The following is a 23,667-nucleotide window of genomic DNA, read 5'->3' as shown; positions in this document are numbered from 1 at the left end:
ATTTCCATTTCCCTAATGGCTAATAATAGTTAGCATCTTTTCATATGGCTTTTAGCTGTTTATCTCTCTTCTTTGGAGAAATGTCTATGCAAGAACTTTGTCTATTTTTAACTGGGTTGTTTGCCCTTTTATTGTTGAGTTGTAGGAGTTCTTTACACATATCAGATATGTGGTTTCCAAATATTTTTTCCCATTCTGTAGGATGTCTTTTTTACTTTGATATACAAAAGTTTTTAATTTTAATGAATACCCATTTATCTATTTTTTTCTCTTATTGCTCTTTTATTTGGTATAAATCTAAGAAACCATTCCCAAACACAAGATTCTGAGGATGCTTCCCTATGTTTTCTTCTAGAAGTTTTACAGGTTTGACTTAATTTTTACATATGATGTGAGGTAGGGGTCTACCTTTATTCCTTTGCACATGGACATCTAGGTTTCTCAGCACCACCTCTTGAAGAGATTATTCTTTTCCCATTGAGGAAAATTGGCACCCCTGTCTCAGTTGAACTCTCAGTTTTATTCCATTGTTCTATATCCCTGTCCTTGTGCCAGTACCATGCTGTTTTGATTACTGTAGTTTTGTAATATGTTTTAAAATCAGGAAGTGTAAGTCCTCCAACTTCATTCTTCTCTTTCAAGATCATTTTCACGATTCAGGGCCCCTACTCCTTCCATGTAAATTTGATGATTGGCTTTTCCATTTCGGCAAAGGCGGCCATTGGAATTTTGATTATTGAATCTGTAAATCACTTCAGGTAGAACTGACATTTTAACAATAGTCTTCCAATCTATGAATGAGGAATGTCCTTTCATTCATTTAGGTTTTCTTTGAGTAGCTTTGTAGTTTTTCAGGTACAACTGCTTTACATCCTGGGATAAATTCATTCCCAGATATTTGATTCTTTTAGTTGCTGCTGTGAATGGATTTTCTTTTCTTGATCTCCTCTTCAGATTGCTCATTAATAGCACAGAGAAACAGTATTGATTTTTGCAAGTTGACTTTGTATGCTGCCATTTTGCTGACTTTCATTTATTAGCTATAGTAACTTTGTTGTGGATTCTCCAGGATTTTCTCTGTTTAAGATCATGCCATCCACAGACAGGGAAAGTTATACTTCTTCCTTTCCAATTTGATTGCCTCTTAAATTTCATTTTCTTGCCTAATTGCTGTGGCCAGAACTACCAGTACAATGTTGAATAACAGTGGTAAGAGTGGCCATACTTGTCTTGTTCCTGACCTTAGAGGGAAAGTTTTCTGTCTTTTACCAGTGAGTATATTAGCTGAGGGGTTTTCATATATGCCCCTTATCAAATTGAGGAAGTTTCCTTCTATTCCTAGTTTTCTAAGTATTTTTATCAAGAAGGTGTGCTGGAGTTTGTCAAATATTTTTCTTTGTCAATTGATGTGATCTTGTGCTTTTCTCCTTCATTCTATTAATGTGGTGTATTACATTAATTGATTTTCTAATGTTGAATCACTCTTGCATATCTGAGGTAAATCCCACTTTGTCATGGAATATAATCCCTTTAGCGTGCTATTGGATTTGGTTTACTTGTATTTTTGTAGAGGAATTTTGCATCTATATGCATAAGAGGTGTTGGTCTACAATTTTCTTTTCTTGTGGTATTTGGCTTTGGTATTAGGGTGATGTTGGCCTTATAAAATGAGTTAGGGAGAGTTCCCTCCACTTCAAGTTTTTGGAAAAGTTTGAGCAAGATTGGTGTTAATTCTACTCGGAATATTTGCAAAAACTCACCAGTAAAGCCATCTACTCCTGGGCTTTACATTGTTAGGAAGTATTTCATGACTGACCCAATCTCTTTACTTATTATTTGTCTGTTAAGATTTTCTATTTCTTCTTGAGTTAGTGTAGGAAGTTTGTGTGTATGTTGGTTTGAATTTGTTATGTACTCCATAAAAGTCTATGTTCTTTTAATGCAGTCTTGTGGGGGCAGACCTATTGTAGGTGGTATTTTTTGATTAGGTTGTTTCCATGGAGATGTGACACCCCATTCGAGGTGGATCTTAATTGGTTTACTGGAGTCCTTAAGAGAGCTAACACAAAGTATTAGTTAGAGTTCTCTAGTGAAACAGAATCAACAAGAGATATCTATAAATATAAAATTTATAAAATGTCTCACGCAATTGTGGGTATGCATGAGTCCAAATTCTGTAGGGCAAGTAGCAGACTGGCAACTCCAATGAAGGTGTTCGATGAACTCCTCAGGCAGCAAACTGGCAACTTCGATGAAAGTGTTCGATGAACTCCTCAGGAAATGAACCAGCAACTTCGATGAACTCCTCAGGAAACGCTTCACTGGGCAGCCGAAGAAGAAATGAAGGTCCTCTATCTGTCTCGCTTAAAAGTCTTCAACTGATTGGATTAAATCCAGCTGACTGCATCCTCTCATTGTGGAAGACATGCTCTTCGTTGATATCATCAGTCACAGCTGCAGCCACAAATGTCCTTGCAGTAACAGTTAGGCCAGTGCTTGCTTGGCCAGACACCTGGACACCATCACCTGGCCAAGTTGACACATGAACCTACCATCACACAGAGACACAGACATTTGGAGATGCTAAGCTAAGAGATGAAGCCCAGAGTTTGCCCCAGAGAAGCTAAGTGAGAACTCATAGATGCTTATGGAGAAAACCACTGGAATAAGAAGCTGAAAGCTACGCAACCCAGGAGTAAGGACCAGTGGATGCCAGCCATGTGACTTCCTAGCTGACAGAGGGTTCCTGACGCCATTGGCCTTTTCCTCAGAAAAGGTATCTAGCTCTTGATGTCTTAATTTGGACATTTTCATGGCCTTAGAACTATAAATTTGTGAACTAATAATCCCCTACTGTAAAAGCCAATCCATTTCTGGTATTTTGCATTTCAGCAACTTTAGCAAACCAAAACAGTGCGTTTCTCTAGGAATTTGTCCATTTCATCTAGGATATCTAATTTACTGGTGTCAGTTGTTCAGAGTATTCTCTTATAATCCTTTTTATTTCTGTGAGGTCAGTAGTGATGCCCCTCCCCTTTCATTTCTGATTTTAGTTATTTGTGCCCTCTCTTTTTTCTTTGTAAGTTTAGTTAAGTTTGCCCATTTTTTTTAACAAATATTTCTGAACTTTTAACCACTTAAATAAGCATTTCTGAACTTTTAAACCATTAAAAATTGTATAAATCACTTACAATTCCCAAATTAAATCACTATTGCACCCAGGTCTTCATGGGAAAAAAAATTTTTAAAAAGCAAGGTTACAGGCTAATTCAGAATTCACTTTCTGCCTCCTGTTTATTGATAGAACAGAAAGAAGATAAAAAAGATTTTCCTGCTTTTCCAATCCAAAATGACTTCCCAATTTAAAACAAATCTGCTATGCTGGTTTGGATATATTATGTCCCCCAAAATGTCATGTTCTTTAATGCAATCTTGTGGGGGCAGATATTTTAGTGTTGATTAGGTTGGAATCCTTTGTTTCCTGGGAGATGTGACTCAATCTACTGTAGGCAAGACCTTTGATTAGCTAATTTCCATGAAGATGTTACCCTACCCATTCAGGGTGGGTCTCAATTAAAACATTAGAGTCCTATAAAAGAGTTCACAGACAGAAGCAGAACAGCTGTGAGTGACATTTTGGAGAACAACTGAGAGAGATGTTTTGGAGATGGCCATTGAAAGCAGACAGATGTTAGCCCAGAGGTTGCTCCAGAGAAGCTAAAAGAGGACAAAATGCCCCAAGAGCAACATTTGAAGAATGCACAGGAGCTGAGAGAGGAGCTGGAACACAACCCGGGATCAACAGACACCAACCACATGCCTTCCCAGCTAACAGAGGTTTTCCGGACACCACTGGCCTTCCTTCAGTGAAGGTATACTCATGTTGACGCCTTAATTGGGACATTTTCATGGCCTTCAGACAGTAAATTTGTAACCACATAAACCCCCTTTATAAAAGCCAATCCATTTCTGGTATTTTGCGTAACGCATAACAACAGTATTAGCAAACATGAAACAGATTTCTGTCCAAGAGAATAAATAAATGTTTTCTTCTTTAAGAACTGTTACTAGGAAAAGCTAGAATGTGATTTCAGTTACCTCAACGTTTCTAAATATGGAAGTATATTCTACATGTTGAGATTCTTATTTTCTTAAAGGACTGAAGGCCCACAGTATTCTTGAGTTTATTATTCCAGTGACTAGTCCTTACGAGTTTGCTTAAAGACAATATCCAAGAGAACATACTTTTTGCAGTGAAGAGTTACTCTGAGGTAGAGAGCAGAAATCACTAAAAAAATGATCTGGACTTTGGCCATCATAGGAATTTTCCTGTTTATAAAACTTCCTAAAAGTTTACATAACTGTATCAACATAAAGCCTACATAATTGGATGCAATTCATTATAAATTTAAATAGAATGTATAAAATTATTCTATGTGTATTACCACATTAGACCTCATTTATTACTGTATTAATTATTAGTAATACAGGCATTGGTAATAAAGCTGTGACAAGAGAGACTAGCTGTAGTCCCCCTGAAGTTTAGTCTAATGGAGGAGACTGATTTAAACAAATGACTCCACAAATAATATAAATTAATTACAGTTGTGCTAAGTGCTACAAAGGAGAACAACTGAAAGTTAAAAAGAGGGAGACCTAATCTGGGGGCTCCAGAGAAGGCTCTGGTGAGGAAATCATATTTAATGAGTCCTTTTGAACTACTTTAGTGCTTTCCTGATCCCTAGTTGCCTGCCTAGAGATATGCAAAATAAATGGTAATTTCCATTTTTCCACATAATTCATAGGCTGTTTTATTCTAAATTCCCTCCCCCTCCTGTCCCACCTTCAACTTTGCCTGGAATACTCCTCTCTCCCCTTCCTCATCTGAAAAATGCTTTCACATCTATAAATTTGTCTAGTCTATAAAGCCTTCCCTGAACATGTAAGAGGGATTGGGGTCCCTTCTCTGTATCACCCCAACACCCCTAAGTGTTGGAGTACATGGCACGCTGTACTATTTCCTTGCCCATTCATTCATTCATTCATTAAACAAATATTTATTATGTACTTATTATTTGACAGGCACTATTCTATGTACTTTCTAAGCATTAGGACACAACTGTGAGCAAAATACACACAAAAAATCTTTATTTTCTATATCCCAGAGCTTAGCTTATAGAAGGTGCTGATAAATGTCTGATGAATGAGTGAATAAAACATTCTCTATTTTGGCCAATTATAACCATGGAAAACAGTGCCTTTGCTCTATAAATGAAACTACTCTGTATGGTTCAAAGACTCTAATAATGAACTTGATGGCAGGCTTCCTAATTCAGAGTATTAGCTATTACAGCATGCAGACATGGTCTTTTTTTGTTATTATCTTTAGTATGCTACATTGTTTTGGGGGCTCAAAACTGCAGCCAACCCTTAACAGAAGCAACTATCAGGGTAGGCAAAGCCAAGAATGTTCTCCAAACAGATCATAATGTCGATGTTTATCCACGCCAATTTTTTTGTTTAAATGTAGTTTTTAATGGCCTTGGTCAAATAAAATCACTAAGCACATTTGTAGTATTTAATAGAAGTTCTAAAATTAAGTGCAAACATCCATCTTCCTGACTGCCAAACTCTTCTGTGACTTGAACACTCTATTTGCTGTCTGCCAGGGAAAAAACCATCCAGCAGCCAAACACTGTCACAGAGCTGAGGGCCTCCCTTCCCTGAGGGACTAAGGGGGTTTAAACTCTCAAAGGCTGCCTTCAGGAGAAGATGTGACTTCACCCAATGTCTCCTCGGAGTCCTTGGAGAGGCCGCCACACTGGCAGCACCCGGCCTCCCCGGGGGCTTCTGTGGTGTGTGCAGGGCTGGGGCTACCAAATGCTGGCTTATGGATGGGAAGTTTCCACCAGGCCATGGCAAAGCAGGGAGAACAAAGACAAAACAGCATTTCGACCGTGCTCGTTTTTGACTGTCCCTTCTTGGAAAAGACTGCCTTCTAAGCTCTTCCTCCTTTTACTATTTGTTGTAAATATGTCATTCCTTTGAGTGAAATGATCGCAACAATAGTTTTTTTTTGTTTGTTTTTTTTTTTCAATGCCTTGCCTGATTTTTGTTTTAAATTTTTGGCCCAGGAAATCCCAAAAATGAGAAACCCCCAATCTAGACCATAATACACTCTGACTTTCTACCTTCTGTTTTAGTGTGCTTGAGGCACTGGGGTGTTTTTTATCAGGCATAGGATTCCAAACCCAGTTCTGGAAAAGGCCGGTTGTGTGACCTTGGTCAAGTTTCTTAAGCTGTCTGAACTGTAGTTTCTTCATCCATAAAATGGGGGTCATGAGAGCCTACCCTGCAGGGCTGGTGTGAGAATTCAGTGAAACGTGAATATACAATTTCCAAATGCCTGGTGTGGAGCAGACACCCCACAAGGGCAGTTTTCTTCTTCTTCCTACTCCACACCTGCATCTGCAAACACCAGGGACTCCCACTCCACAAGAGCCTCCCCAACAGGAAATCGGTGCAACTATTGGGTTCATTGTTTTTATATTTGTATTTGGCTTTGGCTTAGGTTCAAACTTGTGAATTCGATTTCAATTTGCGGATTTGCTCAAGCCTACAGAAGTTAACAGACATGGTAAGATGAGGTAGAAACAAAACGGCCAAAGAATCCAAGTGTTTGTTTTCCAACCTGAAATGCTATACACACACAGCTGGCTCCTCCTCCTCAGCCGGGAGATCTCAGCTGACCCCTAGCAAATCAGATCCCACTCAATTATTTTGTATCACAGCATTCAGTTCATTTCCTTCCAACTTTGAATTATTAACTCGTTTTTTGGCTGCCCCTTGTTCCAGACAGTTAGTTCTCAGAAGGCAGGGACCTTGTCTGTCTTGTTCACCATTGTATCTCCAGCACCTGGCACAGGCCCTGAAACTTAGTAGGTGTTCAACAAATACATGTTAAAGGATGACTGAATGGGTGGATCCAGTTGTCAGAATAACCTACCCATGAAACTAGGGAATAATAGAAGACAGTATAGAATTAAAAGTCAGCTCTAATGGACTCATCTCCTTTTGCAGTGTGACTTTGCCACTTTTCCCCTTAAGAGGTGGAGTCTATTTTCTCTACCCACAGAATATGGTCTTGGCCATGTAACTTGCTTGGCCAATGGGACACTACTAAACGTGATGCAAGCAGAGGCTGACAGGCCCTTGAACACTGGGGACTGCCCTCTCCTACTGAAGGGAACTCTTCCACCACCAGGTGAACAAGGCCAGCTATCCTCACGGACGATGAGAACATGGAAAGAGGATCCACTCATCCCAGCCAGTCATGTGAGTGAGGCCACCCTGGATCATCCGGGCCAGGCTGAGCCAGCCCAGACAAAAAGACCAGCCAAGAATTGTAACAGATAACGCACAAATATTGTTATAAGTCACTAAACATTGTGGTGATTTGTTAAGGAGGAAAAGCTAACTGAAACAGCAGCTCATAGAATACATGGCACAAACCTTTCCAAAGTGGGATACCAGGTATTTCCGGAAGTAGCTCCCTCTATAGGGAGACTGCTAATTTTTCTGACTTTGGATAACAAAGAAGTAGAACTGAGTGTGAATGAGGGGGTGGAGGAATGACAGGGCAGGAAGAGTCTTGAGGTTCCCTAGCCATGGAACACAGGACAGGCGGCCATCAACAACTCTTAGCAGTGGGGAGGGAGAGAACAGCAGCAGTCCCAGGCCCACACTCCACCAAAACGGGCTGGCCTACCACCTTTGCCGTGATGGCTTTGGGCCACCAGTTTCTGAGTCTAGAAATTCTGAGAAGGGACATATCGCCATGCGCTAGGGCAGGACTCATCTCTATACTCCATGGGCCAAATCTGGCCCACTATCTGCCTTGGTAGATAAAGTTTTATCAGCACATAGCTATGCTCAATTGTTTACATATTATCTATAGCTCCCTTCATGCTACAATGGCGGAGTTGAGTAGTTGTGACAATGATTGTTTGGCCTGCAAAGCCTAAAATATTTACTAACTGGTTCTTTACAGAAACAATTTGCTGCCTCCTGCACTAGAATAATCAGAAGTGGTTCTCAAGGCAGGTTGAGTCTTGACCTGAGTTTTGAAGGAAAGAGGCAATGTTTATTTTCATGTAAAGAAATGGCAAACTGCTGAAAGAATATCACAAAGATGAGTACTGAAATTATAACTGCTGTAACATCATTGTACGTGAAAGTCATTATAATAAATTACTAACGATACTAACAATAACTAAACATATATACCACTTACCATGTGCCAAGTACCGTTCTATATGCTTTATATATAGGGACTCATTTTATTCTCACAACATTATGAGGTAGCTGGTATTATTATCTCCATTTTCCAGAATAAAACACAGAGGCACAGAGAATTAAAATGCTACAGAAAGGGAAACGTAAAATATTTTGAGCCTGAAATTATCCAAAATTGGTATAGATTATGGCAATGAGCAATGAACTGATTTCTCAAGATACAAGACAGTCAGCTTTATTACTTTATATTGTTAAACCTTCTTGGCTAACCACACTGTACTTTCCATTTTATGTACTCTCTGTCCCCTGCAAAAATGGCCATCCTCAACTGGAAATTCTCCAAACAGGGCATCCCTAGGGTGGGTCTAGTGGTTAGGCTGTCAAGGTGAAGCCACTGGCCATTCTCAGCAGTGGACTCCAACTTTCTCATGTAATTCTGACCACCCTCTTATGGCTGCCGGCAGAGGCTGAGACTTCCACCCAGTCCCTAGGAAGATAGATGACTCTTTTCCCAAAACAATAGTCAATAACGTCATGCTGGTCATGACTGGCAGGAGTCACCATAGGCACTACTTCTTGGAAAAAAAAAAAAAATTGTACACACACAGACACACACACAGGGTTCTGTTTGGGAGTCCTGCTTTAAAACCACAGCTTCCAGCCCAGAGAAGTGACCTTTGATCTCCAGCCCTTCCAGGTCTCCAAGGGCCCAGGAGCATCTGCCAGAAGCACAAAATCGTGTCATGTGTGGGGCCCACCGTGGCCAATCGAATTAAATATTGGCAGAATTCCACAAGAGAAGGTGCTTCTTGATTCATTACCTCAATAGCATAAGGAAGAAATTCCTAATAGATAAGATTAAATTTTTAGACTATCAGATATACCCTTAAATTGATATACCCTTTCTAGAGGACATTTTGGCAATATGTATTAAAAGCCTTAAAAATATATACAGTCTTTGACCAAGAAAGTCCTCTTCTAATGATTTATCCTAAAGAAATTATCAAAATTATCAAAGATATAACTAAAGGGTATACATTAAAGTATTATTTATAATAGAGAAAAAGTAAGAAACACCTTAATTGTCCAAAAACAGTAGATTAGTTAAATATATTATGATATAACCATAAACCACTATGTTAATGGCACAACCATAGAAATTACGCATTTGTTTAAATTTTGGTCATGACAGATCATTAAATTTAAAAAGCAGGTTAAAACCAGTGTCCAGCATACAATCCTATTTTTATAAAACACACACACACACACACACACACACAAATAACATTCATATATATTCAGAGAAAAAATAAGTTTAAACAGGAGTTCTCTCTCAGGGTAGAACTATGGTTATTTAAATTTTCTATTTTTTTTAATACGAAAAAATTCTGCATTGTATTAGAAACTTTTAAAAATGAAAAAATTATATTTGTTTTAAAATTCCATTTCTCTTCCTTTAGCTGTTGCATTTTACTTTCATCTTCTCATATTTTCCAGTTCTGTGAATTTTATCACTGTATTTTGCCAGCAAGCCAAAAAGCTGAGCAGCCCTTCTCAACAACCAGGGGGACAGGGAGGCCATGTGTTGAGCCCCACCCTCGATTCAAAAATTATCAAAGTAGGCAAATAGCTAGCACACTCATCTGACCTTAATGGGTTTATATCTCAGTTAAAAAGATGTATGATAATATGACTCCAGGAAGCTTAGCTGAGTTTATCAAAGTTGTTTGTGCTGGGATGGGTTTTGTTTTCGTTGGGGTTTTTCCTAAAGAGTCAGAATCCTAAACTGACACAAGAGGTCAAGGAATTAGCTGACTAAGAGCCGATTAAAACAGTTTGTACTGTACAGATTGTGAAACAGCTTAATATGTCGAGTTCCTGGCGTCTGCCACAAGAGGAGACATGCTGGATAACTGCTTTCCCCAGGACATCATCAAAGCAGGTAAGCTGAGTAATAGCACACTTCATTAAAATTTCTGGACATTGAGAAGACTTAAAAGTTTTCTGAAATAAAAGAGAATCTTTTCCTTTGACTCTCAAATCAGCATTAGAAAATGATTTATTTATATATTGTACAACAAATGGACAGAGTGAACTGGTATTCTGTTGAAGCCTTCCCAAATCCCAAGATAAATTAAGCAGGTTCAACTGGGGATTACCAATAATAAAACTATAGTTAGATGCACAAGCATTTTGCTTTTATCCAGCTGCCAATTGGTTGCCTTGGAAACTTTTCTGACTATTATATCTGAAGTTATTGGAAGAAAGGACTTTTTGCAAAGCCTTTAAAACAACCAATGTAATCCCAAAGGCAGAGATGTTACTAAGTCTCTAATGAATTTCCCAAAGCTGTCCTTACTCTGTAAAATAATACACATGTTAATTCAAATGACTTGAAAGAAGAGAAAATTCATATAACCACTTTGAGGGCTGAATGACATTTATGCATTTATTCAACCATCTTTAAGCACCCCCTATATGCCAGACTCTGTGAGTTGCTGGGCAATAGAGCTAGTGACTGTACCCACTTTGAGTTCACAGGCAATAATACAGGCAATGTGGATGACTGAATGCAAAAATGTCCCCAAATTTCCTCTCTCCTTATCCACTCCCCTTGTAATTTAACTTTGCACTCCTATAAAGTAGTTGAGTTTATGTTCCTATCTCCTGAGTCTGGATTGGTCTTGTGACTTTTTTTGGCCAACAGAATGTGACAGGGGTGACAGTGAGTTATGTCTGAGCCTGGGCCTCAGGAGTTCTCATATGCTTCTGTTTTCTCTTCTGGAACCCTGCCTTTGAGAATTAGCCAGGGCCAGCCCAGTAAGCACACGAGACCACATGGAGGAGACCTGAAGTTCCCCAACAACAGTCAGAAACCCCCAGAAGCAAACCAACCAGCTAAGCTGCATCTGACCACAGGCACACGGTGGTCTACCATGTAAGACCCATGAACCACCCAGATGAGCCTGGCCTAAACTGATGACCCACAGAATTGTAAGCTAAGTAAAAAGTTGTCATTTTAAGTTTTAGGATGGTTTATTACACAACAGCAGCTAATACCTACAGTAACAATAAGTGCTAATGCTGATAGGTCAAATACAAAATATTATGGAAGCACCTGTAATATTACTCCAACATATGAACAATTACAAATGAATCATGCTATTTAGTTGTACAAACAACAGATCTCAACAACCATCCAGAGAGAGTTTAAAGAAATTGTATATCTAGGGAAGGGCTGACTCAGGACAGCCATAGTTCCTTTGAGAAATTTCCTATTGATGAGTTGAATTCACCTATTAAGTCATTCTTTCTTTTTTCTCTTTAAAAAAACAAAAAAACCTCTTGCACTCAATTAAGCCAATTGGACTAGATAACAATTGTCTAACTTGATTCAAAGCAGCCATATAGTCTCTGACACATGTTCAGCCTCCAGTACTTTGAAGGCTGGAATTTTAAATCCAACTCCCCTGAATTTATGACACACATACAGTAGCAAGTCCCTACAGGCTGAAAATCAAACTGTAATTCAAAGGCCACAGGGCTGAGAAAACAGCCAGGAGATAAATCCCAATTTCAACCTTGGAATCTCCGCAAGTTGATTCAGTGGACTGTCGGTCATATTTAAAAATAAAATAAAACTACAAAGACACCAGACGGCATGTTCTAAAGAGAAACAGGATGATGCCTTTCAGAACTCCTTCAAAAGATTCTCATTACCTGAAAAGAACTGTTGTGAAGGGGGAAGCAGAGGCTGGGGCTAGAACAGGTGGCCCCAATCAGTCATTTTCAAAAGTTTCTGAATTTTAAACTGAAGAGATATAAGGAAAAAATGCAAACCATGAAGTACAACCCATCCCACCACATTGACCAGAGGTGAAGTGACAGATACCAAAGCAGCCCTTTTTGGAGCTGGGTAGGCTACCTCCAGAGAGGACATCAAGAAGGAGAGCTCACTGGGCACTGAGGCATGGTACTCACCTTACACCCCTCGCAGGCGCTGACCCCATAGTGATACCCCGATGATTTGTCCTGGCAGACGAAGCAGGGTTTGTAAACGCGAGGGGGAGGAAGTGGAGACGGAGGGCTTGGGACGAGTTCCTCAGAGCTGGTACTTTGTGTTTCAATTGCTACAAAGGAGACGGGGGAGACAGAGAAAGAGAAAAACAAAGAGAAAATGTGTTTAGGTTCATTTCTTTTCCTTCAGCGTGAAATTCTATATCTCAAATTCAGCAATAACACTAGCAGGGATAGGCCAATAATGACAGTTGCCATGTCATCACAGCAGTAGACATTTACACGGTGCTCTAGATTCACAAAGCAATCTCACATGTCTCTTTCATTGGAAGTTCACCATAGCACTGGGAGGTCTATGATGTTTGAACCATTTTACCCTCATGAGAAACAGAAACTCAGAGGAGTGCAGTGACTAATCCAAGCTCACACAGGGCAGACTCAGGGCCAGGACACAAATTCAGATTTTCACTCTGCCAACCCCAGGCTCTTTATACTTCTGTTTCCCCTGCTTCTGTTCAGAGACCCTGAAATGACTTGTTTGACCCCACTGCCCATTTAACCAAAAGTAAACTTTCTTAGGAAAAAAGAAGAAAATGCCCAAAAAGAAGAAAATGGCCATAACTGGTCTTCATTAGTAACAATAATAGTACGATCTTGCTACTCAAAGACTGGCTCTCACACAGCAGCAGCAGCAGCATCTCCAAGCTCATCAGAAAACATAGTACCAGGTCCCAGCCCAGGCCATGGAATCAGAATCTGCATTTTGGCAAGATCTCCCAGGTGGGTGAATGTACAATTAATGTTTGAGAAGCACTGGGTCAGACCTAATGATGGCACAGAGTGGTGAAGTGCACTTCTAAGTCATGTGGCTCTTTATTCTCAATTTAAAAAAGCATAACCCCATTTTGTTAACTAACCACCAAAATCACACGGGAAATGGGAATTTACAGAACTCAATCTCTAAGTGTTCTCCCACACCTATCCTCCAGGTATATGTTCAATGTCAAAGCAAGAACTAGCCTTATTCCTCTCAGCAAAGAATGCAAAAAAAAAAAAAGTGGGGGTGGGGTGGGGGGGTGGCAATGGGAAAGGTCATTAGAAATTGTCAAATAATGACCCAGAATCTTTCAGTCTGCAAATCACTGAGCGGTACACAACATATTTCCTAGAACATAAAACTTTCAGTTGAGCCACTGCTTGTAACCTTACAGATGAGATACTCTACTGACTGGAATATCCTGTAGCCAAACTTTTAGCAAGTCAGATCAACTCTGCCCCCCTAAAGATATTGTTAATCCCTCCTCGTCTCACAATCCTGCTACCACGCACCAATCTAGTCCACCATCGTTCTCACCTCAACTATTGCAATACCCTCTGCATTGCAATAGTCTTCCAAGAGTCCATTCATCAATCAAGCAGCCAGGATAATTGCTTCAAAAGTTGAAATCAAGACCCCTCATTTGCCTGCCCAAAGCTTTCCAATAATTGTCAATTAGATCAAAGTCAAACTCCTTACTATGGTCAACTAGTAAAGCCCTGCATCTCTTACCAACATTGTTGCCTTTGATGATTGCCCTCATTCACTGAGTCCTCAACAACTGGATCTTAATCTGTCTCTTGGGAGAAACTCTTTTCCCAATTTCATGCTACTGAACTGACCATTTCCCCTGCCTGGAAAAGTCTTTACTTAAGTCTTCAAGTCTGGTTCCTTCTCATTTCTTAGATCTCAGAGCAAATGTTGCTTCCTCAGAGATGGCTTCTCTAATTAAAACGCCTCTTCCCACTCTGGTCACTCTCTATCCCATTATTTTGTGTTATTTTCTGTAAAACACTGGCTGTGTGTGTGTGTGTGTGTGTGTGTGTGGCCAACATTTGTCTTTATTTCCAGTGCTGTTTTGTGGAGTATTTCCACTGGGCTCTGAGAGAGGGAGAGTTATCTGTGATCATTTAGTTATCTTTTTTTTTTTTTAATTCAGTTTTATTGATATATATTTACATACCATACAATCATCCATGGTGTACAATCAACTGTTCACAGTCCCATCATATAGTTGTAAAACACTAGCTTTAAATTTAGGAAAGTTTATTTGTAAAATTTTATATTCTACCTCTCTCCTCACCACTAGAAACTTAACCTGCATTGCTTACAACTGTTTTCCTGGCCTGGAAGACATCCTTTTGTCCTTGTTCATTTTTCTTCCTCATTCCAAGTACTAAGTGCCCCTCTAAGTTGTTAAATTATAAAATTAGAAACCAAATAGCTTTCTTAAACTCATTTGCTTCCTTAAAGACATAATTAATTATCTCTTTGGAATAAAATCAACTAGAATTATAGTATTTTCATAATTCAGGAGAATCTTGGAATGAATTCATTAGCGTAGTACAAGTTCTAGCAGAGAAATCTATCACAGTCTTTACTGGTTGGAACCAAGGTGTCCAAGATAAAGACACCAATCTCAGGTGCATTATTTCTTGTGGCAAACATGAAGTCCTTACTATGGACAGCTTGGGACAGTGGTGGGAAAAGTTCTATAGAAGAGTTGGCGTCTGAGATGTCATGAAAGCTTATCTGCTAGCAAGCTGTAAATGTGAAAGCATTCTCCCACACTTGGCTAATCAGCTTCATTTACAGCAAAGGAGTAACAATGACATGAACAGGAAATCATGACTTGTTAAAATGACAAAACAACATTGCTCTGGTAAAACTCCAAGAAAATGAACACATAAAAAATCATCCAGAAGGACTGTATGTTATGTGAATATATCTCAATAAAAAAATCATCCATAAACCCTTTCACTCAGAGAAAACCACTGTTATCATTTTAGTTTATATCCTTCCAGACTTTGTTTCTGTGCATTTAAATGTTTTTGGTTTGTTTGTTTACCCAAGTGGAATTATACTGCAGATTCTGTTTGGGACTGTCTCACTTTTACTATGAATTCATTTCCTTGTCAATAAATATTTTTCTTGCAAAACATTCCACTATGATGAACCTGTTTGTAATCTCAGCACAATTCTGACTATTTCCTTAGGATAAATTCTCAGAAGTGTAAGTATTAGTTCATAGGGTATGGTCATTTAAATATTAGAGGGTGGTTAATTTTTAATTCATGTTGATAAATTAACTTCTGGAAGACCGTGCTAATTTACATTCCTAATTTCAACATAAGTGAACCTTTCCCTGCATGCCTTCAAATCTTTTGGATTGGTTTTGTGTGCCTCTACATCTGCCTGTGTGTTTCAGAAATTTGGTGGGAGCCCTGTCATCACCACCATTATTGTTACTGCATTGTATTTTTCAGAGAAGCAACGTGGGGATATGTGTGTTTTTCAAGGTTCTCCTCGCTGGTATAGAGCAGCTAATCTGGCTTGTCTAAGAAAGTTGTAAATAGAATTCTGTTAGGGCTGGATTCAGCTGTCAAAGCTAAGGCCTGAATTTCAAAAGTGAGTGGTAATTTTCATAAATATGCCACGTCAAATACATGCAGTGAAAAGGAGTCCAGCATTTCATCCTCCCAAAGAAAACAAACAGAATTTTGGACAATGTAATATCCAAGAAACTTGAGGTAAGACATAAAAAAGCGGAGGCCTTGTAGGAGCTCAGAACTCCCACACCATTAAACAGAGGTTGATAAAAGACTTTTTCTATGGATGAGGATCATTTGTAACAAATGAGTGATTCCCGAAGTTGCTATGAATGAAAATGTTCTAAATGCATACAATCAGTAGTGGGGCCCTGGACTTCTGTTAAGGCTATGGTGATTTCACCAGTTCTGCTGTGAACTTTCCCATGTTAGTACAACTGCTTCTGACTGTTCATGTGTCCAATCGTTTATTTCACTGAGTGCCATTAACACGCCAAGCACTGCGTTATGTGTTGTGGACAGTGCCTTCAACAGTCCCTTTGCCTTGACTCGTTTGGACTAATAGGGAGTAAACCAACGAATGTGATCCTTACAATGGTTCCCCAAAGCAGCTGCACATTACAATCACCTGGGGAGCTTTGAAACCTCCTGATGCCCAAGTTATATCCCAGATCCACTGTGTCAGAAAATCTGTAGCTGGAAGCCAGGCATCAGTGTTCTTTTTTTAAAAAATATTCCCAGGTGAATCCAAATTGCTGCATATTTTACACTGATAAAATATAATGAAAGAGAGAGCTACGGCTCTTATTTGGCCCGGGAGAAATCACAGGATGCTTCCCTGTGGAGGTGACTGGGCTGCGTTTTGAAGAATGAATTAGCTCTTTCTCTTGTGCTTTAATTTGAACCCTACAAAGGCCATAAATGAAAACCACACAGACATAAACTGAAAAGTCTGATGTATGACAAGAAATAACCAACTTAGAAAAATGTTCTCTCTGGTGGTAAAGAATTACATATTTGATTATATATTCAAATGTCACCATCAATATATTGATATACTATGGTCCTTTCTTTCCTCTCTGTGGCCCATAACACTGAGAATAATGCAAGGGAGAAAAATAGAAAGAAAAGAAAATATCAGAAGTATAATCAGATCACCAAAGCCGGCCTCAAGCAGACACACCAAGATAAGTTCTAGGATTACAACCAGGATGTATCAACAATATAAAAGCAGATATGGACTTTAATGCAATCTCTTGTCTTTTTGATAATGTAGCAAAAATATACTTATCCCCTTTGGGAAAGTTTATTAGAGCTCCTCCTCCTTTTGCCCTCCCCTGTAATAAAGACAATAGGAAAAAAAGAAAGGGTGAAGCCCGTGGCTCCCCTTTCGCTGGTCATTTTTTGGTATTTTAAGTAGGTACAGAGTGTCTGGTCATTGACCTGTTCACTGTCACCCTGCCTAAATCAATAATCTATTAGACCCTTTAAATTAGAGTTAGATTAATCAAATGCCCTTGAGATGCCTCAAACATTTTGTTCCTTATTCCAGGCAAGCACAATCAGTCTACAGAATGATAAAATTTTTGCCTGAAAACTCTGCGGGCTCAGCAGACAATGTGTTCAGTATTAGCTCATTCAGCGATCTCAGGCAGGCCAAAAAAGCAGTTTTTAGACTTCCCAAGGGGAAAAGAGGCTTGTGTCATTCAATAAAACAACCACACTCCAGTCATCCTGGTGCAATTTCAGTTGTGGGGAGCAGGTTTTGAAGAATAATTTGGATCTGCTTTTTGCTTCCTTTTATTTATTTCCTTGCTTTGCTTATGGACTTATTCAGTACTGTTTGGTTATTACAACCCCCACCCAGCAGCAGCCTCCAATGTGGCATCCAGACTGCTAACCAGATGGGCTGCCTTGCTTTGTCAGGGAATGGCCAAGTCAGAGGAACTTCTGCTACTCAGGCAAGATGGATCTGGGCTCTGTGGTTCCCTGCCCAGGGCAGCGTCAGCACTAGAGGGCTCAGGGGGCTTCTCTGGGCTGGGCACCTGCCAGAGGAGACGCGAACCTTAGGAAAAACAAGAGAGGAAACACATCTGTACCGATGGAAGCTTCCAGCTCATATTTTAAACTTCTCCATCCCCACAACGTAGAGACTGACTACCACAGGAAAACAAAGCGAGAAACCTCATCTTTGTAGGACAATTAGACAGCGACTCTGCCTTTAAATCTGTGCTACTTAAAGCATTGTCCCGACCAGCAGCAGAATCCTGGGGCGGGGGCAAATTTTCAGACTCTATGACGAAGCACCACTTCTTTCTTTCTTTTTTCTAATCCCTCATGGATTGATCAAATTCAATAAAAATGAATCTCTAGATAAAAGGAATTACAAAAAAAAAAGTCCAAAACATGAGCCCCAACTTCTTTTTAAAATTAGATTTTGACAGGCATAGATGACTCAGTCAAATTGCTAAAAACATTCCTAAACACTTGCTCTCAATTTCTGCATTTATCTCTTTGTGGACTGGCAATCGGCGACCTCACCAGTCCGCGGTCTGCATTTGAGAAGGCCTGCTCTAAGTAACTTCAAACTCAGAGCTTGATTGCAGACAAAATAAAAACAAAATCAAAGCAAACCAAAATCTCCACAGACTTGGATGACACAAAATAGAATACCAACGCTCCCGCTGACATGACAGAGTTTTCTTAAGTACTGCCACAACCACAACTCTGGGGGTAATTCTTATCCCTGCCACAGAAAAGAAAAAAAAAAAGGAAAAGAAAAATTAATGCTGCTGCCTGTTAAAAGGAATTGACACTTAAGAACTTAACTCACCTGAGAAAACACAGTATGAATGTCCTTGTTGTTACAACACACCTGAGTGTCATTTAAACATACAGAAAATCTCCAACAATAGCTCCCTTCACAATTCCTAACATGCTTGGCATTTTTCTAAAGGTTAGATTAAGTAGCAGATAACATTTTTAAGAGCAAGAGCGCCCAGTATACTTTTTTTCTTTGTGGGAGCTAATTTACTGCTGGCTAAAACATGTTGACAGATTCCAGGATTTTATGTTGGGCCTGATTAGAGGAGAGTAGGAATCATGCGTTATGAAAGCCCTGTCCTTTTACTAGAACCTTCGATGATTAAGACAGTATTTTAATGTACTCTCTGGGCAGCTGAGCCTTAAAAGAAAAAGGAGTTGTAAAGCAAAAGGCATTTCCTGCATGGCCCCGGGGGGATTTTGAGCCCAGAGCTTTGGGTCCCTGGTGGGAGGGAGCAATTTCAGCTAATTAAGGGGGAAGAGCCGAGTGTTGCATTTGGTCAAAACATTCAGTTGGGCTTCATTTTTGTTGGCACCAAAGAGAGCCGGTCTGGATTTTTTTCCCCCTTTTTCTGTGGATTCACTGCAGGATTGCAAGGCCCACAGCTCACATACATTAGGAGGAAAGTCAAAGGAAACGCCAAAGTTCAACCAAAGTACAAGTAATTAGAACCAGATTCTCCACTGCGTGCGCGTGCGCACACGAAAGCCTGTGTAGACATTTTATTAAAATGTAATTCACATGCCTCCAAACGTTTGGGGGGGGGGCGGGGGCGAACAACTCCATACTGATGTGCATTTAATTTTCATGTCGCCTCTGCATGAGGGGGTCTGCTTTTAATTATCTTTCCGGAAAAGCGGTTTGTTTCCACACACATGGGTTTTGCAAATCTGTGAATCGCATTCTGAAATTAGGTAATTGCCAAACAAGAAAAACTCTGCTTTGAAATGGTGTCGCCTCACTCTGCTGCTGGCTTTGTTATTATTAAGCAGCACAAAGATTAGTCCCCGGTTTGGGGCAGGCAGGGGAGAGGGAGGGAGCAGGGAAGGAAAACATCATCGTGGGGCTTTGGCAGTCTTGACTCAGTAACCTGCCCGTGACCCTGAAGAAGTGTGTGCTTGCCCGGGTCACCCGGGATCCTGGCCGAGGGCTAGAGCTGGGTTATGAGAATCCCTGCTATTCTGGCCACACACACAACAGGTGCAGAGCACAGGCATGGAACAAAAGGAGGAGTGGGGGAAGACTGATCTTCCGGTTCTGAAATAAAGCCTGCTTCTCCAAGTGCAGTCCCTAGACCAGCAGCATAAGATCACATGGGAACTTATTACAAATCCAGAATCTCAGGCCCCACTTCAGAATGCCTGAATCTCTGGGGGTGGAACCCAGGCTTCTGTATTTTAAGGAGTCCTCCAGGACACTGAGGCAAGCCAAAGTTTGGGACCCACTGATCTAAATTTATGCTTCCTGAAGGGTGGTGGAGGACTAGCTGCATCAGCATCACCTGGGAAGTTGGTAAAGTGCTGACTCAGAATATTCATTTTAACAAAATCCCCAAACGATTCCTATGCACTTTAAGGCTTGACACATACTGACATAAAAATGAATTGTTACTGTCCCAACCTCCCCAGAATCAATTTGAGTTAATTTGGCAGTGAACTCTGTCAGCTTCCCTTTGCATGGGTCCTCACTAAATATCCTGCTTTAATTGAGTATTTAATGTTGAATACTTAATGCTTTAAGACCTTCAGGCTGCGTGTGTTTGTGTTCACCACAAACCATAAGTTTTCATTCTCTCCCATGGAATATTAGCAGACTTTAGTTGGCAGTGGGTTCAAAGCTGCACTGGAACAGCCTGAACTAAAAGTATCTACTTTATACTGAGCACTTACTATGTGCCAGACAGTGGGCTAAGTGTTTAACTCATTGACTTAGTTCTCCCTAAAACCACGGGAGGGAGGAGGAATTTCTGCACCTTCGAATAAGGAAATTTAAAAACACAACCATGCTTTCAACTTTTACTAAAGAGAGTTCAAATGGTTTAAAATGTAATTACTATTATTTCACTAAAACACTCGGTTTTTTAGCTTCTCATTTTCTGTTTCCCTCATTTATTTCCTTGGAAAGAAAAGTCACTGGGTATGGTCCGGTCAGGCCTATTCATTAAAGTTTAAGAACTGGAGAAATGTGTGACTACCTTTTTTAAAAATCTTGCAAACAATGATTTTATTGAACATATGCTTACATTTGACAAGATGGTTTGAGCCTTAAAAAAGAGAGTGGGGGAAAAAAAGAGAAAGAGAGTAAGGCCAGGGATCCACTAATCACTATGTATTTTAGCTACACCAGCCTGGGCTCAGGGCCAGCAGTAGAAATTATTCCTGGGACTGACTTTTACCATGAGAAGTGCTGTCATATTTTCATAAGGGACCGTGACACATTCAACACCTACATTCCATTTTTATAATATGCTTTCTTGCTTCAAGGAACATACTCCAAAATTATCTCATAGGTTGTTTCATGTGACGTTATTAACAGACGATGCTTTATATCACTATTTTCTAGGACATACTAAGATAGCTTATGACAGGGTTCAAATAAATCCTCCCTTAAAATCACTTAGGAGGCCGACACATCTAACTACTTATTAATGATCTGAACCATGAGGCATCAGAAAGGGAACTGCATTAAGTGAACAAATGCTGGAACAGGCCTCAGGAGTCATGTGTAGATGAAGCTAATTGCGCTGCAATATTAAAGTCTCCTGAAGAATTTATCTCAACATGGTATAATTCAGTTCCATACTCTGTTTCTAATCAGGAGCCCCACAATTTAAAACAAATAAAAAATAAAAAATAAAAATAACCACTCTAATAAATGATATTCTTTTATCTGCTCAAATTTCCTGCACACCAAGTGGATTAAAACAGCAGCATTAAAATGTATACCATCTTAGATATGTAATTTTTGCTTATATACTATGAATATATTTGAAAACCATGTTGGTACCAGCCTTTCAGAAAACTAATGGGACAATTCTTTTTGGAATATTTCAGGAAATTATGATTTTACACATGGGAACTTTGCCACTCCTCTGAGATCTGAGAAAGTTCTTCAAGTGCCAATTACATCAGAATTTAGGCAAGCCCTTCTTTCTCAACAAAATAATGTTCTTCTTACATGGCTCCAAGCTGTTGCAAAGAAGTTTTTGCTGTTTGGGGTGGTTTTGTTTGTTTGTTTTTACAGTTATAGATTCATATTAGCCACCTCAAAATAACTTTGAAACTAACTTAATTCTCACTGTGTGAATTTTCTTGGTTACAAAAAGAAACTGCTGTGAACCTGCATAAAACGGTATGTAGGACCTGATGGGAAGTGCATGGGCTTTACTGCTAGGTGGACTTGGATGATCACAGAATTTTCTCTGAGCCTTAGTGTCTCCTTCCTGAGAATGGGGATAATCCTAAAATTCCTGTTGGTGAAAGGGAGATCATGTTTGCAACATGCCTGGCGAATAAGTGCTCAATAAATGAAAGCCCCTTCCACCTCCCATAATCTAAAGCAGAGGCTCTTAACCAGCAGCGATTTTGCCCCCAAGGAACATCTGGCAATGTCTGGAGACATTTTTGGTTGTCATAGTTGAGGGAAGGTCTACGGCATCTACTGGGTAGAGGCCAGGCATGCTGCTAAACATCCCACAATACACAGGACAGCCCCACCCCCACCCCCAAAGAATTATCCATCCCAAATCAGACAGAGTACTGAGGTTGAGAAACCCAGATCTATGGTAGGATGCTACTTGTGGGGAGACCTGGGACAAAGGAGTGGGGGTATCAAAGAAAATAACATCCTCTGGCTTTGGAGAAGTGGAAATTGCACAATTCCTAGAGGGCAGAATGCATAAATTCAGTTCCTAATTCTGCCTCTTACTAGCAGTCACTTAATTATCCTGATCCTTAATTTCCTAATTTGAAAAACGGAGGTGGCAAACATGCTGACTACATTGCAGGGTTTATGCTTTGGAAGCTATAAAACCATATAAAAACATATAAAAATAATAACTAACATTTTATTATTAGAGTATTATGGAAAAGGCAGGTAAGTTGATATCTTTACAATGTGACTAACATTGTTACCATAGACGATGGCAGAAACGTCTCTAAAATCTAGTCAAATAATATTACAACACTAATAACTAGCATTTATTGAGCATGTACTATGAACTAGCCTCTATGAACTATTAGAAAATATAAGCATTTTACACACATTAATTCATTTCATCCCCACTATGATTCTATGAGATAACTACTTTTAGTATCCCTATTTTAGAGGTGGGAAAAAGGAGGCACAGGGTTAGGAAACTTGCGCAAGGCAATACAGTTGCTAAATAATGAGAAGGGATTTTAGTGCAAATAGTCTTGAGTTCTAGAGAACGGGTCTGACCCAGATGTTTAGAGAAGACAATGACATCCTCTCCTGTGAAGACCTAGAACTTCTTGGGCAAGTGGCTGTCCTTGGCAACAAATTTTGGGGAATATAGAGTATGTGTAAGTCAGACAGACAGCAAGACAGACACACAGAGTTATCCCAACATAAGGACCAAAGTGAAAATGGAAAACTAAAAAGAAAGAAGCAGAGGGGACAGAAATAATGCCCTTTTTAATTTCCAGTCAGAGCAGTAAAGTAGGAAAGTCCCCCACAAGTAAACACAGGATTTAGAAGGCACACACAAACACACCCACTAACCCCTCCTGCATCTTCCCTGCTGAGAAACCAACCCCCAGCAGGGAGAATGGCAGCAGCTAAGACCAAGGTTCCAAAAGCCCTTGGCGGTGGTCCAAGGGCGTGTGATTGAACACTGACAGGAGCGACAGCTCAGGTCAAATGTGGCCCAACGGCTTGCAGCTTCGGAGCTCTGCTGGGAGAGGAGGAGGGGAGCAGGGGAGGACTCGCCCCCTACCCCCTACACTGGCTCTCCCTCCCTCACCAGTGGGCCACATACACTCCCTTAACCAAAGTTTATCTGGCACAAGAACGAAACCAATATGCAGAATTCTGAAGCTGTGCAATAGCTCTTCTGTCATTGTCTCCAGAACCTGACTGCTCCAAATGAGGAGCTGAATTACTCTCTTCCCAAGAGGACTGAGGTGGGTGGGAAGAATGACTAG

General features: G+C 40.0%; 1 protein-coding gene across 3 annotated transcripts in view; it reads right to left on the bottom strand.

Annotated features, from left to right (window-relative positions):
* The window catches only part of RARB (retinoic acid receptor beta), a 783,867-nt gene that overhangs the window by 159,780 nt on the left and 600,420 nt on the right, over positions 1–23,667 (bottom strand). For all 3 annotated transcript variants that reach the window (XM_037845929.1, XM_037845938.1, XM_037845948.1), the window contains one exon: positions 12,277–12,425. In XM_037845929.1, coding sequence (XP_037701857.1) covers positions 12,277–12,425 — 149 coding nt within the window. The remainder of the gene's footprint in view (positions 1–12,276; positions 12,426–23,667) is intronic.

Source organism: Choloepus didactylus, chromosome 1, assembly GCF_015220235.1.
Source record: "Choloepus didactylus isolate mChoDid1 chromosome 1, mChoDid1.pri, whole genome shotgun sequence".
Lineage (NCBI taxonomy): Eukaryota > Metazoa > Chordata > Mammalia > Pilosa > Megalonychidae > Choloepus > Choloepus didactylus.
This window is presented reverse-complemented; position numbering and strand designations above follow the sequence as displayed.